Source organism: Monodelphis domestica, chromosome 6, assembly GCF_027887165.1.
Source record: "Monodelphis domestica isolate mMonDom1 chromosome 6, mMonDom1.pri, whole genome shotgun sequence".
Classification (NCBI taxonomy): Eukaryota; Metazoa; Chordata; class Mammalia; order Didelphimorphia; family Didelphidae; genus Monodelphis; species Monodelphis domestica.
In genome coordinates, this window is record NC_077232.1 from 191941482 (window position 1) to 191954803 (window position 13322).

The following is a 13322-nucleotide window of genomic DNA, read 5'->3' on the forward strand; positions in this document are numbered from 1 at the left end:
AGAGCATGATTCACAATATGCCAAAAATGCTTATTTGAAATAGATTGCAAAGGTTAGGCGCCACCATGATCAATATAAATGCTCATTGTGATCATGTTTTGCAGTGGGCTGCTTTCCAGGAAGCCAGGTAGGTACAGAAATGACTAAATCATCATAATGCAAACCTTTATATACCTTTACCTTAGAACAGAAACCAGTCATTAAAATAAGATGATTATATTTTAGCTTTTATTATAAAGATAATAAAAATTGAGTCCAAGAAATTCTCAAATATTTCCTTACTTAAAAATAGTTATTTCCAAAATTTTAAAGATCCAAAACTTTACAAATGTCCAAAAAACCAAGAAAAGTGACAGAAATAAACCATTAACAAGTCAGTGCATCCATCCTAATAAATATTTGTAGAGCTGAATCACAAAGTAGGAAATGTTTTCCTTGCATACCTGAAGTGTAAACGATAACTTTCAAAGAATCCCAGAATTTTAGAGGAGGAAGGGTCCTTGGAGATCATTTAGGCCAGAGGCTCCCAGATGTTTTGGATACTGTACCCCTTTGAGTATAAAAAAATTGAGCACAAATCCCCAAAGTGTATTGTTGTACTAATTATGTATACTATAAAACTTAAACAAAACCAGAAAATTTAAGAATATGAAATAAAGATTTTTAAAAATTGGATTCTAGGGTCAATAGGGAGCCACTGGAATTTTTTGGGTAGGAGGAATGATATGGCCATGTCTGTGCTTTAGGAAAATCACTTTTGCAGCTCTACAGAGGAGAGAGATGAGAGAGAAAGAGCTCTTGGGAAACTGCTGTGATAGGCCAGGCAAGAGGTAGGAGGTAATGATGGCCTGAATCGAGGCAGTCACTACATAAGTGGAGAGCAGGACACAGAAGTCAGAGATGCGATGAGATTCAGCCAAGGAGAGGAAGGAGGGCGAGACACCGAGCCTGCAAGTCTTGGGGAGGACGGGAGGGACTGCAGGAGAGGACTGGATGTGACTAGAGGAAGGAAATACTGAAATGTGACTTGCAGTGTGGAGGGTAACCCATCACTGTCTGCACCTCACTGAAAATGAAACAAGGAGACTGGGGGGGAGGCTCTTACTCCCTGGAGAAACCCCACAGGCTGCGGCATGGCCAGGAGGAGAGGCAGGGGACAGAAGATTTGGGGAACACTGGGGTCCCACTCTCCAGCTAGGTAATAACAGACACTGTGGGAGGTCCTTAGGCTGCTCTGGAGACCCTCAGGCTCATCCAAACCCTTCAATTTACAGGAGAGAAGACAGATCTGAGAAGTGAAGTGACTTGCTCACAAGTCATGGTTCTTTCCTGGCAGGGCCTCTACCCCATCTCCCTGGAGAGATGAGAGCAGACCAATAAACAAACACTCCCATTCTCCTGAGGCCCTTTTTTGCTAATGCAAGAAAAGGACAGTTGCCTAATCCTGATGAATTTAAGGAAGAAAATATTTCTAAGGAAATGAAATGGGGAATGATGGAATGTCCCACAATAGTGGGCTGGTGGTGGGAGTTTTGCTAATTAGAAAGTCTCATTTCAGAAAGTTCTTCCATATTAAAGACTGATGTGGATTTGTAGAAGGATACTCGAGGCCCTTCCCATGAGGCATGACTTCATTTATTTTTTTTTTTAAGGAAGATAACTAGTGAAGCAAAGACTAACTGAGGAGTCGGGAGAGGGTGAGTGGCACTGTTATGGAAGTCCGCAGGGAAGTAACACCAGTCCAGCCAGCTGAGGACAGAGCCAGGACAAACACCAGCGCTGGGGGAGAAGGGTGAGGGCACTGTGTGAGCTACAGAGGGCCCCGGGGAAGGCTGGGATTTCCCGGGGTCACGGATGTCAGCAGGAAGGGACAGAAAGACACAACTGCCTCACTGCGTGGCTCCTTCCTCATTCCTAATGGCCTGCGCCTGTGGCCTGTCCCAGCCTGCTTCTCCTCATACTTCTGCCAGGAGCTCCTCTGCCCTATCGGGCCTGGGGGGAGGCCTGGCCGCTCCTCCTCCCTGTGCCCCAATACTGAACACTCACCTCTGCAAAACAGAAGCCACAGAATAAAAATTTGCTGAATGGAGTGATTAGATTCATAGAATCTATGTTTTAAGAGACTGAAGTCCACCTGGTTCAACCTCCCAGGGACTGTAGCAACCAGAGTATCTGCATGTGTTAAGGAGCCTGTTTTCTTCTCCATTTCAGTTCTGCTTTTTAGAAAAACAATCCCTGGAAGAGCAGGACATTTAAGAAGCAGTCTGTCCAGGTCCACAGGATGCTGGCAATCAGGTCTATGAGGGGGTCTGAAGACAGAAATGTTGGGGAGAGAAGAATTCATGTTTGTGTCCCTGCCAGCCATCACACGAACACGGCAGACACCAAATCGGCAATACCTGGGGAAGGGGGGGAGTCGCATTAGACAAACCTGCTGATTAAAACAATTTTGCTTCTGACCTAACCTATGGCATTCAGTGTTTACTTGACGATTTTTAAAAAACGAGATCTAACCCTTTTTATGCCAACCCACACAGGCCTCTAACTGACTCACGCACATATGATTAACTACTGTTATGTTAAGAAAAATGTCATGGCCTAATCTAACTTTTTGACAAATCTAAGTGTTGAAGTGAAGTGGGCATAACTTTGGGGAACAGTGAAGACAAAACAAGGAACACTGAGAGGGCCTTTTTGTTGTTGTTGTTATAGTTGATGTTATTTGGTGAGATTGAATTTTTTTTTCCATCCAACAAATTCCTCAAATGTATAGGTTTGACTCTCTGAGATGTACTTTGTCCCTATCTTTTGTTTAAGACAATCGGACAAAAGAAAACAACTTAAAGTTAGCTAGGAAGACCTCTTTTCAAATCTGACCTCAGTCAGCTGGGTAGCCCTGGGACCTTGGGCACTTTTAGTCTCAGTTTCCTCACCTATAAAATGAGAATAATAGGCTCTATTTCTCCAGGGCTACTGTGATGATAAAAAAGAAATTTGTAAAGAGCTTTGCAAACCTTAAATCATTATCTAAGTGCCATTATTATTAGTGGGTTGTCTTTTTAATGGTTTTTAAAAAAACTCTACCCTGCTATTTTGGAATTAATACATAAAGTATCAACTCTAAGACAGAAGGGACAAGGGCAAAACAATTGGGGTTAATTGACTTGCCCAGGGTCACACAGCTATTTAGGAATTGCCTGAGGCCAGATTTGAACTTTTAATGAAATTCTGACATAATACTTTTAAATTTAAAATGAAGTAAATTTTTATAATATATGACTACTGTACTCCTCAACTACTAACAGCACTGAACTCAACATAATCTGAAGAATCCACAACCAATTAATATATATATATATATATTTATATACTTGTAGATTAAACATATATATGACTTAAAATGAAAAATGTATGATTATATATGTGGTTTGCAATTAAATATATTTAGAAATAATATATGATATAAATATAAATGGTTTGCAATGAGGTATACATATATATACCTCATTATATATACATATATATATATATTATTCTATCTATTTAATTTTTTGCAAGTAAAAACTTTATTCTGAGGAGGGTTAGGGTTGTTCCAGAGGCTTCCCTCAGACTGTCCAAGGGCTCTATGACACACACATGCAAAAGGTTAAATTGTCTTAAATGGAAAGGAAAAAAATTAGCTAGTGCTATGTACATGTAGATATATAGTGCATATAACATACATCTATTACATATTATACAAATGTGTATATTTAGGCAAGGAACAAACTAGTAATAATTTATACATACATGCATGTATGTATGTGTGTATACTCACATATACATATATAGTAATTTTATATCTCCAGAGACAGATAAAAAGAGAGAGAGAGACAGAGTCAGAGAGAGGGAGAGACAGGGGGACAGAGAGACAGACACAGAGAAAGAGACAGAGACAGAGAGAGACAGAGAGAGAGAAAGCCAGTGAGGTGGCCAACTCACTTTGAAAGCAAAAGAAATAGACTTTGAGGCTCTGCATCTACACTGGAAAAGGAGGGAACTTCCTTACTAGGAGTTTTTTAGTCCAGTATGATTACAGGTCTGGATCAAAACAAAAAATGTAACAATTCCTTTCTATATTTAGCTTTAATATTTCTATGGCAGACCTACTTGGGTAGGTTCTTTCTTCCTACAGTCTCACTCTTTTTCTAAAGGCCAACTCTTATCTCTTAATCTTTTGATTAACAGATACAAACTACCATTCTTTAAAGCCTAATAGACAGAACCTACTCTGTTAACCAAAGTTTGATAAAAGATTGCAGTTTTGTGGTAGATGCCTAATTAGACATGCTACACTGAAAAACATTTTGATTATTTTGCTATTGTTTACTCGTGTCCACGTCTTCGTGACTGTGGATCCTACTGTCCATGGGATTTTCTAGGCAAGGACACTGGGATGGTCTGCCATTTTCTTCCCCAGTGAATTAAGGCAAGCAGGGGTTAAGAGACTTGCTCAGGATTACAGAGCCAGTAAGTGTCTGAAGACGGATATAAACTCAGGTTTTCCTGACTCCAGGTCTAGCACTCTATCACCGTGCCACCCAGCTGTCTCTCAATAATTAGAACTGTCCAAATATGGAATGGGATGCAAAGGGAACTTTTTTCATATATGGGATGGACCAGAACCTATCTCGGAATTCTGGTGCCCAGTTGGGAAAGAGGGAAGAGTCTAGATATTGGCTAGATGAGATGATCTCTGAGAACTCTTCCAATTCATTGGCTCATATCTTTAACAGATGCAGAGACTCTGTCCTGCCATTTAGTCTGGATTTGGGGGCATAAACATGAGACTTACCGCAAACATTTGCTCCCATTTTAACAAAGGCATAACCATCTACTCCCCAGGAAGTACCCCATGAGTTTCGTACTATCCAATAAGGAGTGTTTCCTATAAAAACGAGAGGAAAGTCAACTTAAGATGACCATTTAGTAAGTAAATGTTTAATAAGGATGAATAATTATTTACTTATTAATCTACTAAAGCCAAATATACTAAATAAATACATACATGTAAGAATAAGACTTGGGAGACATAAATGATTGAATGTTATTTTAAACCAAACAACAAGCCTCTCCTAGACTTAATATGACACTGAAGACAAGAATGTACTTTATAATGTTAAGTGCTTTAATAGTGAAATAGAGAATAGGTAAACTGAGGGGAAACTGTTTCTTGTTGCAATGACTGTTGTCCTCTGGCTTGTGACTAGAGAGCTGCTACAGGGAACCCTGAAACTGCTTATTTGTAATGGAGGTAAGAAATGAGGAATGCTGAGGGATGCACGTACAAGGATGCTGCCACACAGGGGAACTGCTACACAAGGGAACTGCTCTGGGGTTTGCCTACTAATCCCTATTGATGGCTGATAGATCAATCTATTTCCTAACCTCCTTCCTCCTTCCCTCCTTCCCTTAACCACCCTCTTCTGGAAGCCTTTGGCTTCCTACCCCTTCCCCCCACCCCCCAAATGGACTATAAAATACTCTAGCTTTCTTTCTCAGGTAAGGGGTTTATTGTGATAATAGGATGGGAAGCTGAGGTAAGAGGGATGAGGATTTCCCTAAACTACTAGGAGAATTTAGGAGGGTTATGGAAATAATCAGTCTTGTCACTAACTGTGACAGAGAGACAGTCAGAGATGGAAGATACCAGCTGTTTAAAAATCTTCTTTCTTCTTCTTCACAAAGTCAGCAAGGTCTCTCACCTTAACCCCAAAGAGAAACAAAGTCCAAAATCTCTCCTTCAGCCTGGCTTTCCTCCAATTCTTGGTCAGTCAAAATCTCAGAAAGAACAGAGGTTTCTCTCTTGGTCAGAGAGCTCCCCAAAACCAAGTCAGTCCCACCAGGGTCTTTCTCAACTGCCCAGAATCAGAGAGACAGAGCCAAAGTCAAAGCCAAGTTTTGCTTCTTCTTTTCTCTGTGTAGTCAGAAACCCCCAACTGACATTCCATTTGGAACCTTCCTCTTGATTGGCAGGCAGGTCAGGTCCCCAGTTTCTTGCATCTTGATTTACAAGTCCTCTCTCTCTCCATGCCTCTACCACAATAGTAAATGTTTACTAAATGTCTTAAATTTTTAAAAATTTCATTTATTTATCAATTAAATGTAAACAAATTGTTTAAAATTTTTTTCAGTTCTGAATTCTCTCCCTCTATCTGTTCCCCTTTCCTTGAGAAGGCAAACAAATTGATATAGGTTGTATGTGTGCAGTTTCGTAAAACATTTCCAAATTAGCCCTGATGCAAAAGAAAATGTAGAATATTTTGAGTTGTTAATAATAATAATAGCTGATGACACTTTAATATTTGCAAAGCACTTTATATATTGTAATAGATAATATCAGCCAAGACACCAGAATTCAGCCAGCAGTTGGTTTGGCTCCAAACTGTCTTCCCAGTAACATTCCAAATCAGAATTTTCATTTGATTGACAGTCAGGTCACCACTCATCCACTGCTTCTTGTCTTGCTGCTTGCTTTCCCTCTAGCTTTTGCATGCTTTCCGAATTCCTCTTTCACAATATGCAACTTTATTTGATCTTAACAACAACATTGTGAGGTAGGTGTTCTTTTTTTTTTTTAAACTCTTACCTTCCATTTAGAATCTATATGAAGTATTAGTTTCAAGGGAGAAGAACAGTAAGGGCTGTGTAAGAGAGAATTTGCATGCATGTAAGACAGAAAGCTGAGGACAGAAGAGCTGTCAGTCAAGTGACAGTTCCTTTGGAATGTTCCCAGGAGAAGCAGTTGGAGCCAAACCAGCAGCTGAACTGGGCTGGGCTTACTTCTGACCTAGGCTGAGAGACCCTTGGGGCTTCTGACAGAGTGGTGGAAAAGAAGCTGGGGCTTCTGGTTTCTGAACTAAGTTTGGCTGCTTGTGGCTGATGGTGAAGACCCTGAAGCTTTTGCTGACTGACTGATATTTACCCGGCTGGTTAGAAGAAAAGAAGACATACAGTTGTCCTCATACTTCCCTGACAGACTTTGTGTCACAGTTGTGACAGAACTGCCATTTCCACAATATCCTCCTAACCCTCCTTGTATAAACTAGGGAACCCTATCCCTCATACCTCATCCTCTACCCTTGTTTTGCCTTCCCTAAATAAACCCCCTACTTGAGAAATCAATAGAAAAGAGTATTTCTCATAATGTGCACCCTGAGTGAAACTGGAGATGGGGAAGGAGAAGCTAAAGGCTTCAGAAAAGGGAGGAAACCAGGAGGTGAAGGGTGGAGAGTATGAAAATCTCTGATCCATTAGTCATCCAGTATTGATCAATAGATACCCTCTAGTATCTATCTATTACAGAAATATCTCTCTATTACAAGGCTAGCCAATTGGGATTAAGTGACTTGCCCAGGGTCACACCACTAGGAAGTGTCCAAGGTCATATTTGATCCCAGGGCCTCCTGTCTCCAGGCCCGGCTCTCTATCCACTTTGCCACCTAGATGACCCTATAGGTATTCTTTTTATCCCCATTTTACAGATGAAGAGATTAAGGGTTCAAGTGATTTCCTCAGGCTTCCATAGCTAGTAACATTCAAATTCTGATCTTCCTAACTCCAAGTCCAGCACTCTATTCATTATGCCATCTAGTCATCTACTGGAGGTGGAATGGGGTTGGGGGGAGAAAACTAAAGAGAATCAGGGAAGGGACAAATCAGGTGCTCAGTTATACACCACACAACGCTGCGGTAGAGATGAGAAGATATTCTCATATTTCTCTGAGGAATGAGTTATTGGGAGCACATGTTTTTATAAGGGATGCTGTTAAGTTCACCATCAATGTAAAGAGGGGACCCCCACGAGAAGCAGCTGGAGCCCGATGGGGCAACTTCAGCCCCTGAGAACACACGTGTCTGCCAGCGAGCCTCCACGACATGTACCTGTCCTGTCAAAGCCTGTTATGAGGACTGCATGATTGGCCTCTCCACTGGAGCAGTGGTGCTGGATGATGCCTCCCAGGTAGTCCTGCCAGCTCACAGCATCCACGATCACTGCTAGGGGGCCGAAAGCAAGGAGGACGTTGGCCATCTCATTCTCCTTACCACTGAATCAGAAAAGAAACTCAGACAATTAGCCAATTTGATAACTTAAAAGGATAGAAAATAAATTGACAAAAGAGTAGCATTTCTATAAAAGGAATAATAAAATTCTAAGACATAACAAAAAGGAAATTTCCATTTAAAATGATCACCAAATGCTTAAGATAGGAGTGTCAAACTACAAAGCTAGACTCAAAACCTATAGATATAAAGTCTCTTGAAAGAAATTACAAATAAGAGGAGAGACTCTTATTGGGGTTGGGCCATATTCATATAATAAAGATGATAATACATAAATGAATCAACATATTTTATGCTATACCGATTTAACAAGGGGACTGTAGAAAAAAACAGACAAAATAATAATAAAATTCATGTATTGGGGGTAACAAAAAGAATCTCAGAGAATAGGTGAGTATGAATGATGGGGGAAAAGCACTTTTAGTCTTCCAATTATACTATAGAGTAGCAGTTATCAAAACTATTTAGTTAAAAAGTAGAATATAGATATCCTTTCTATATTAAGGTTGTTAGGGGCACCATGGCTGGGATGAAGCACCTCGTGATCTGAAAAATGTTAACATTTCTAGCCTTTGTGTGTTATGTGCTAACTTTCGCATTCTTTTCTATAAATGTTAACTTTTTACTTATTTAAACTTTAAAAAAGAACTTATGTATATTTATGGTATTAAAAGATAAACTGTGTTGATGATATATAATATTATACACATATTTTTGCATTCTGAGTTTCTGTGTCATTTTTTTCTGTGTCATTTGCTGGTCTTTAGGGTATTACAAGCAGCTTCCACAGAACTCCCCCCAAATTTTCATTTAATTTCTTATGCTAATACATGGTATATCAAAATGGTGATGGGAAAAGTTGAGATATTGAAGGGATACCTGTACTTCAGTCAAACAGATTAGGTAAAGAAATTTCTGAAACAAAGTCTCTATGTTAGCATTCTTTTTAGAACATAAATGACTTGTGGGAAAAACTCTTTACTTGAAAAGAACTTCTAGGAAAACTGGAAAGAAGTTCAGGAGAAATTAGGTTTAGTTGAACATCTTAAATCAGACTCAAAAATGGATACTTCATCTGAATATTTCTGTATTTGAATATTTTTATATGAATTACTTTGTTATCAGATTCTGACTCTAACGGTCATACAGTTCCTCAGGGGTAGAGGCATCTAGACAGACACATGCACTTTTGTACTTGCTCCTCCCCCTACCAAGACTTGGGGTGACCTGGTCTTCAATAGGGGAAAGAATCCATCAAACCCTGCCTGCAATAGCCTGTTCTTCTAGCCAAAGGTGGCGAGGGGAAGCTGGGTGTCTTAAATGCCATAGAGGGGCATCTCAGTCATTTCCCCAGAATAGTGAAGACAGTGGAATCCACTCACTTAAAGTGTCCTCTCCCAAAAACAAAGCAATGGGGGAGGAGCTCAGAACCCTAAGTCCACTTCCTTGATAAAATATTCACCCAGCAGGACTGCCAGGGGAGCTCCAGATGATGTTATTGTCAAGATAATCAGAAGGAAGACTACCCATTGGGGTATAAAAGACCTTGCAATCTCTCAATCAGTGACTGGATGCAAATGGGGGCACTCCATCGATCTGCCTTTTATTTTATTTTATTTTTTTTAAACCCTTACCTTCCGTCTTGGAGTCAATACTGTGTATTGGCTCCAAGGCAGAAGAGTGGTAAGGGGTAGGCAATGGGGGTCAAGTGACTTGCCCAGGGTCACACAGCTAGGAAGTGGCTGAGGCCTGATCTGCCTTTTATTGAGAGATCACATGCCCCTATTAATAAATAACATTATATTCAGAGAAATGGCTTTATTTTTTTCATTGGTTAAAATTCCAGGTGCTACCATAGAATGAACTAGATAACTAATTGTATATAAAGAAGTGAAAGATGGGGCATCTAGGTGGCTTAGTGATTTAAGAGCAGGTCTACAGATGAGAGGTCCTGGGTTCAAAAGTGAATTCAGACACTTCCTAGCTGTGTGACCCAGGACAAATCACCTAAAACCCATTGCCTTTCCACACTTCTGCCTTGAAACCACGATGCAGTTTTGATTCTAATGTGGAAGGTAAGGGTTTTCTTTTAAAAAAGGGGGAAAGAAATAGTCAAAGATAACTCCAAAATTTTGCATATTGGAGGCTGAGTGAATGGTGGCATCAATGCCAGAAATAGTAATGTATGAGCAGGAACTTTTCTTGGAGAAAGATCTTAAACATTAAAGTGTCCTGGATATGTCTAATGCAGTTATTTGTTTTGGAGAATCAATGTATCAAAGGTAATAATTTAAAGTACTTTGGTTGATTATAAGGAACAAAAACACAAAATATAATCAGTGATATTTACCTGAAGTCATAGGAAGAGTAATCTTTAATTGAAACACCAGCATGTGATCCAGAAAAGTAATGACATAATCCAGTTTGGGCTTTAAAAGAGTATTCTGAATCTTTTACAAGTCTTACCTGTGTCTAAAAGGAAAAAGAAAAAAAAAGGATCACAATAAATGATTGTCTGGAAACCTATAAAGTGAAGAGAATAAGAATCCCTAACCCCCTGACTCTTTTTAAATAAGACCTCAATTATCACAATCAATCAGTAGAGAGTCAAAGGAAGGGATTAATCTAGGTTAATTATTAATTAGTTATTAACAGAATGACAGTAAGAATAACAGAATTCTAGTAACTATATAAAGGAAAAGTTTAAACTAGTGGAGTAAATTTAGCTATATATCTTTTTGTTACTGTAACTCCCTATAAGCTAGCATTTTGTAATAGACTGTGATTCATCAAGTAAGTGGAAAGCCTATTAACCACATAATGCATGTCTAGATGATGAGTGGTGGGTCTTTGCTGACCTGCAGACCATGGGTTAATACCATACAGGGCACACAGGGAGGAGCAGTAGTGATCTCAGACCTCTTAGGACCAATCAAGAAATTGAGAGAGAAAGGGCATCTGAACCACCCAAAGATAGGAAATTATCTGGACTTGATAGAAGAGATATCTGATTTCTGATTGAAGAGAAGTTATGATGAGATACTAAGAGACATTGCAGGATATATAAAGAAGGAAAAAAAATCTTCATTCAATTGTTTTAGGTTGGGAGGAAAACCTAATGACCCACCTTTGCTGAGAGACACTGGTCTCACTCAATAAACCTGTTATTGGCTTTTAGCTTTGCCTCTATTTATATATAGGCTGAAAATATTCATCACAATAGATTTGAACTTTGACTATACCTACAAGTTTTAGAGCTAGAAGGGAATTTAGAGGTGACTTCATCCAACCTCTTCATTTTAAAGATGTGGAAACAAATCAAGAGAATGAGTTGACTAAGGTCACACAGATATCGATACACAGAACTGGACTCTAAATTTAATATTGTCTCTCAAATTTTAGTGTATTGTATTTTTATAAAAAAATCCAATATTTAAAATTTTGTTTGAGAAGAATTTCAGGAAAAGAAGTTTGCTAACTCCTTGAACCCAGAGAATGAACTCTTTGAAGGAAAATGCTTACAGAAACCTACACTGAATCAAGAAGATCCAGAATGAACTTTTGGGTGCAATCGATTGAACAAAAGGGGATTGAACATTTCTTGTAAATGTACACTTTTATGCCAAAGGAGACTGCCCCCTAATTTTGGCTTTTTGTCAATGCGGCTAGCAAAACATTGGTTTTGCTTTTTCTCTTTTATATTTCTCTCTAACTATTGTAATTTCCTCTTAAAAAGTGAAATATTGTATACATCTGTAGTTAGAAGTGCTTTAGGACTACAAGATGATTATGTTAAATGATCAATGGGGGGGAGGAACTAGTCTCCCAATGATCATCAAGGGGGATTGTGAAGATTGGATTTAGCTATCTCCTGATTGTAACAATGAAGGTACTTAGCTCTTCCTTTATAGTGAAGCTAGAATTGTAAGCTATAATCCATTTTTAGATTTAACTACAAAAAGGTGTTAAGTAATTACAAAAGGTAAACTTAACAAAAGAGGTGTTAAGTAACCCAAAAAGATATAATCTAATCAGAGAAGGTGAAAACTAAGAGTGGGCAGCCCTGGAGAAAATCTAACCAAAGAAGGTAAGAACTAAAGAATAGACAGTCCTGGAGAAAAGTTCTGTGATTGGTAGACGTGAAAAATTAGGGGAGGTGATACAAGAGAAAAAGATCTTTAAAAAGAGGACCAAAAGACTTGGAGGAGCATTCATTTGGGCACTGACTTGGAGGAGCGACTGGAAGGCAGACACCCAAACTTCTTTTAGACTGTCACCCTCGGTGAGTGAAAAGCTGACATAGTGACCCTGCCTTTCTGGAGGCATAAAGCCTCCAGGAAAGGCCCATCATCTTGAGACTCTCTTCCCCTGGTTGGGGCTTAGAAATTCTAACTGATATCAGAAGAAGTCAGAGTTTCTGTTTCTCTCTCTCTCTCTCTCTCTCTCTCTCTCTCTCTCTCTCTCTCTCTCTCTCATTCCTTAATATCTTCCTTCTATTGTAAATATTATAAATAAACTACCATAAATTCCATTTACTTTAGAAATTCATTTTGGGATTTAGAAATTAAATCCCTGGCGATCACCTAGTTAATATATTTCAGAATCCAACCACAAATAAATTTAACATTGGTCAATTCCATTTGTCAAAATAATTGACTCTCAACTTTGTTATTTGCATTTCTTGTTGTTTTTCTGCCCTTAGTTCATGTATTGGTTCCAAGACAGAAGAGTGGTAAGGGTAGTGGGTAGTAGGCATTTAGTGACTTGTTCAGGGTCACACAGCTAGGAAGTATCTGAATCCAGATTTGAACCCAGGACCTCCCATCCCTAGGCCTATCTCTCTAGCCACTGAACTACCTTACTGCCCCCTTAACATATCTTTCTAATTTTCTTATACTTTATAACAGGGGTCCCCAAACTTTTTACACAGGGCACCAGTTCACTGTTCCCTCAGACCTTTGGAGGGCCGGACTATAAAAAAAAACTACGAACAAATCTGTATACCGCTGTCTGGGATAGCTGTGATGGGACCATCACACCTTGCACAGGCCCATCACCACCATCACTATACCAGGCAGCAGTATACAAAGTGCGGAATCCCCTCTCCCAGATCCCCACTTACCATGCTGATGTCTTCCATTGTGCAGCCACATAATCCTTTGTGCGGCTCCTTGTTCTCCTTCAGTTACTCTCAGAACAAGGAGCCACGCAAAGGATTA

General features: G+C 39.3%; 1 protein-coding gene across 1 annotated transcript in view; it reads right to left on the reverse strand.

Moving 5' to 3' along the window:
• Window positions 1–206: 206 nt before the first annotated feature.
• The window catches only part of CTSO (cathepsin O), a 61970-nt gene continuing 48854 nt past the window's right edge, over window positions 207–13322 (reverse strand). The window contains exons 5-8 of the mRNA XM_001375224.3: window positions 10454–10575; window positions 7924–8087; window positions 4835–4927; window positions 207–2399 (exon numbers count right to left, since the gene is read on the reverse strand). Of these exons, the coding sequence (XP_001375261.1) occupies window positions 2365–2399; window positions 4835–4927; window positions 7924–8087; window positions 10454–10575 (414 nt within the window). The 3' untranslated portion in view covers window positions 207–2364. The remainder of the gene's footprint in view (window positions 2400–4834; window positions 4928–7923; window positions 8088–10453; window positions 10576–13322) is intronic.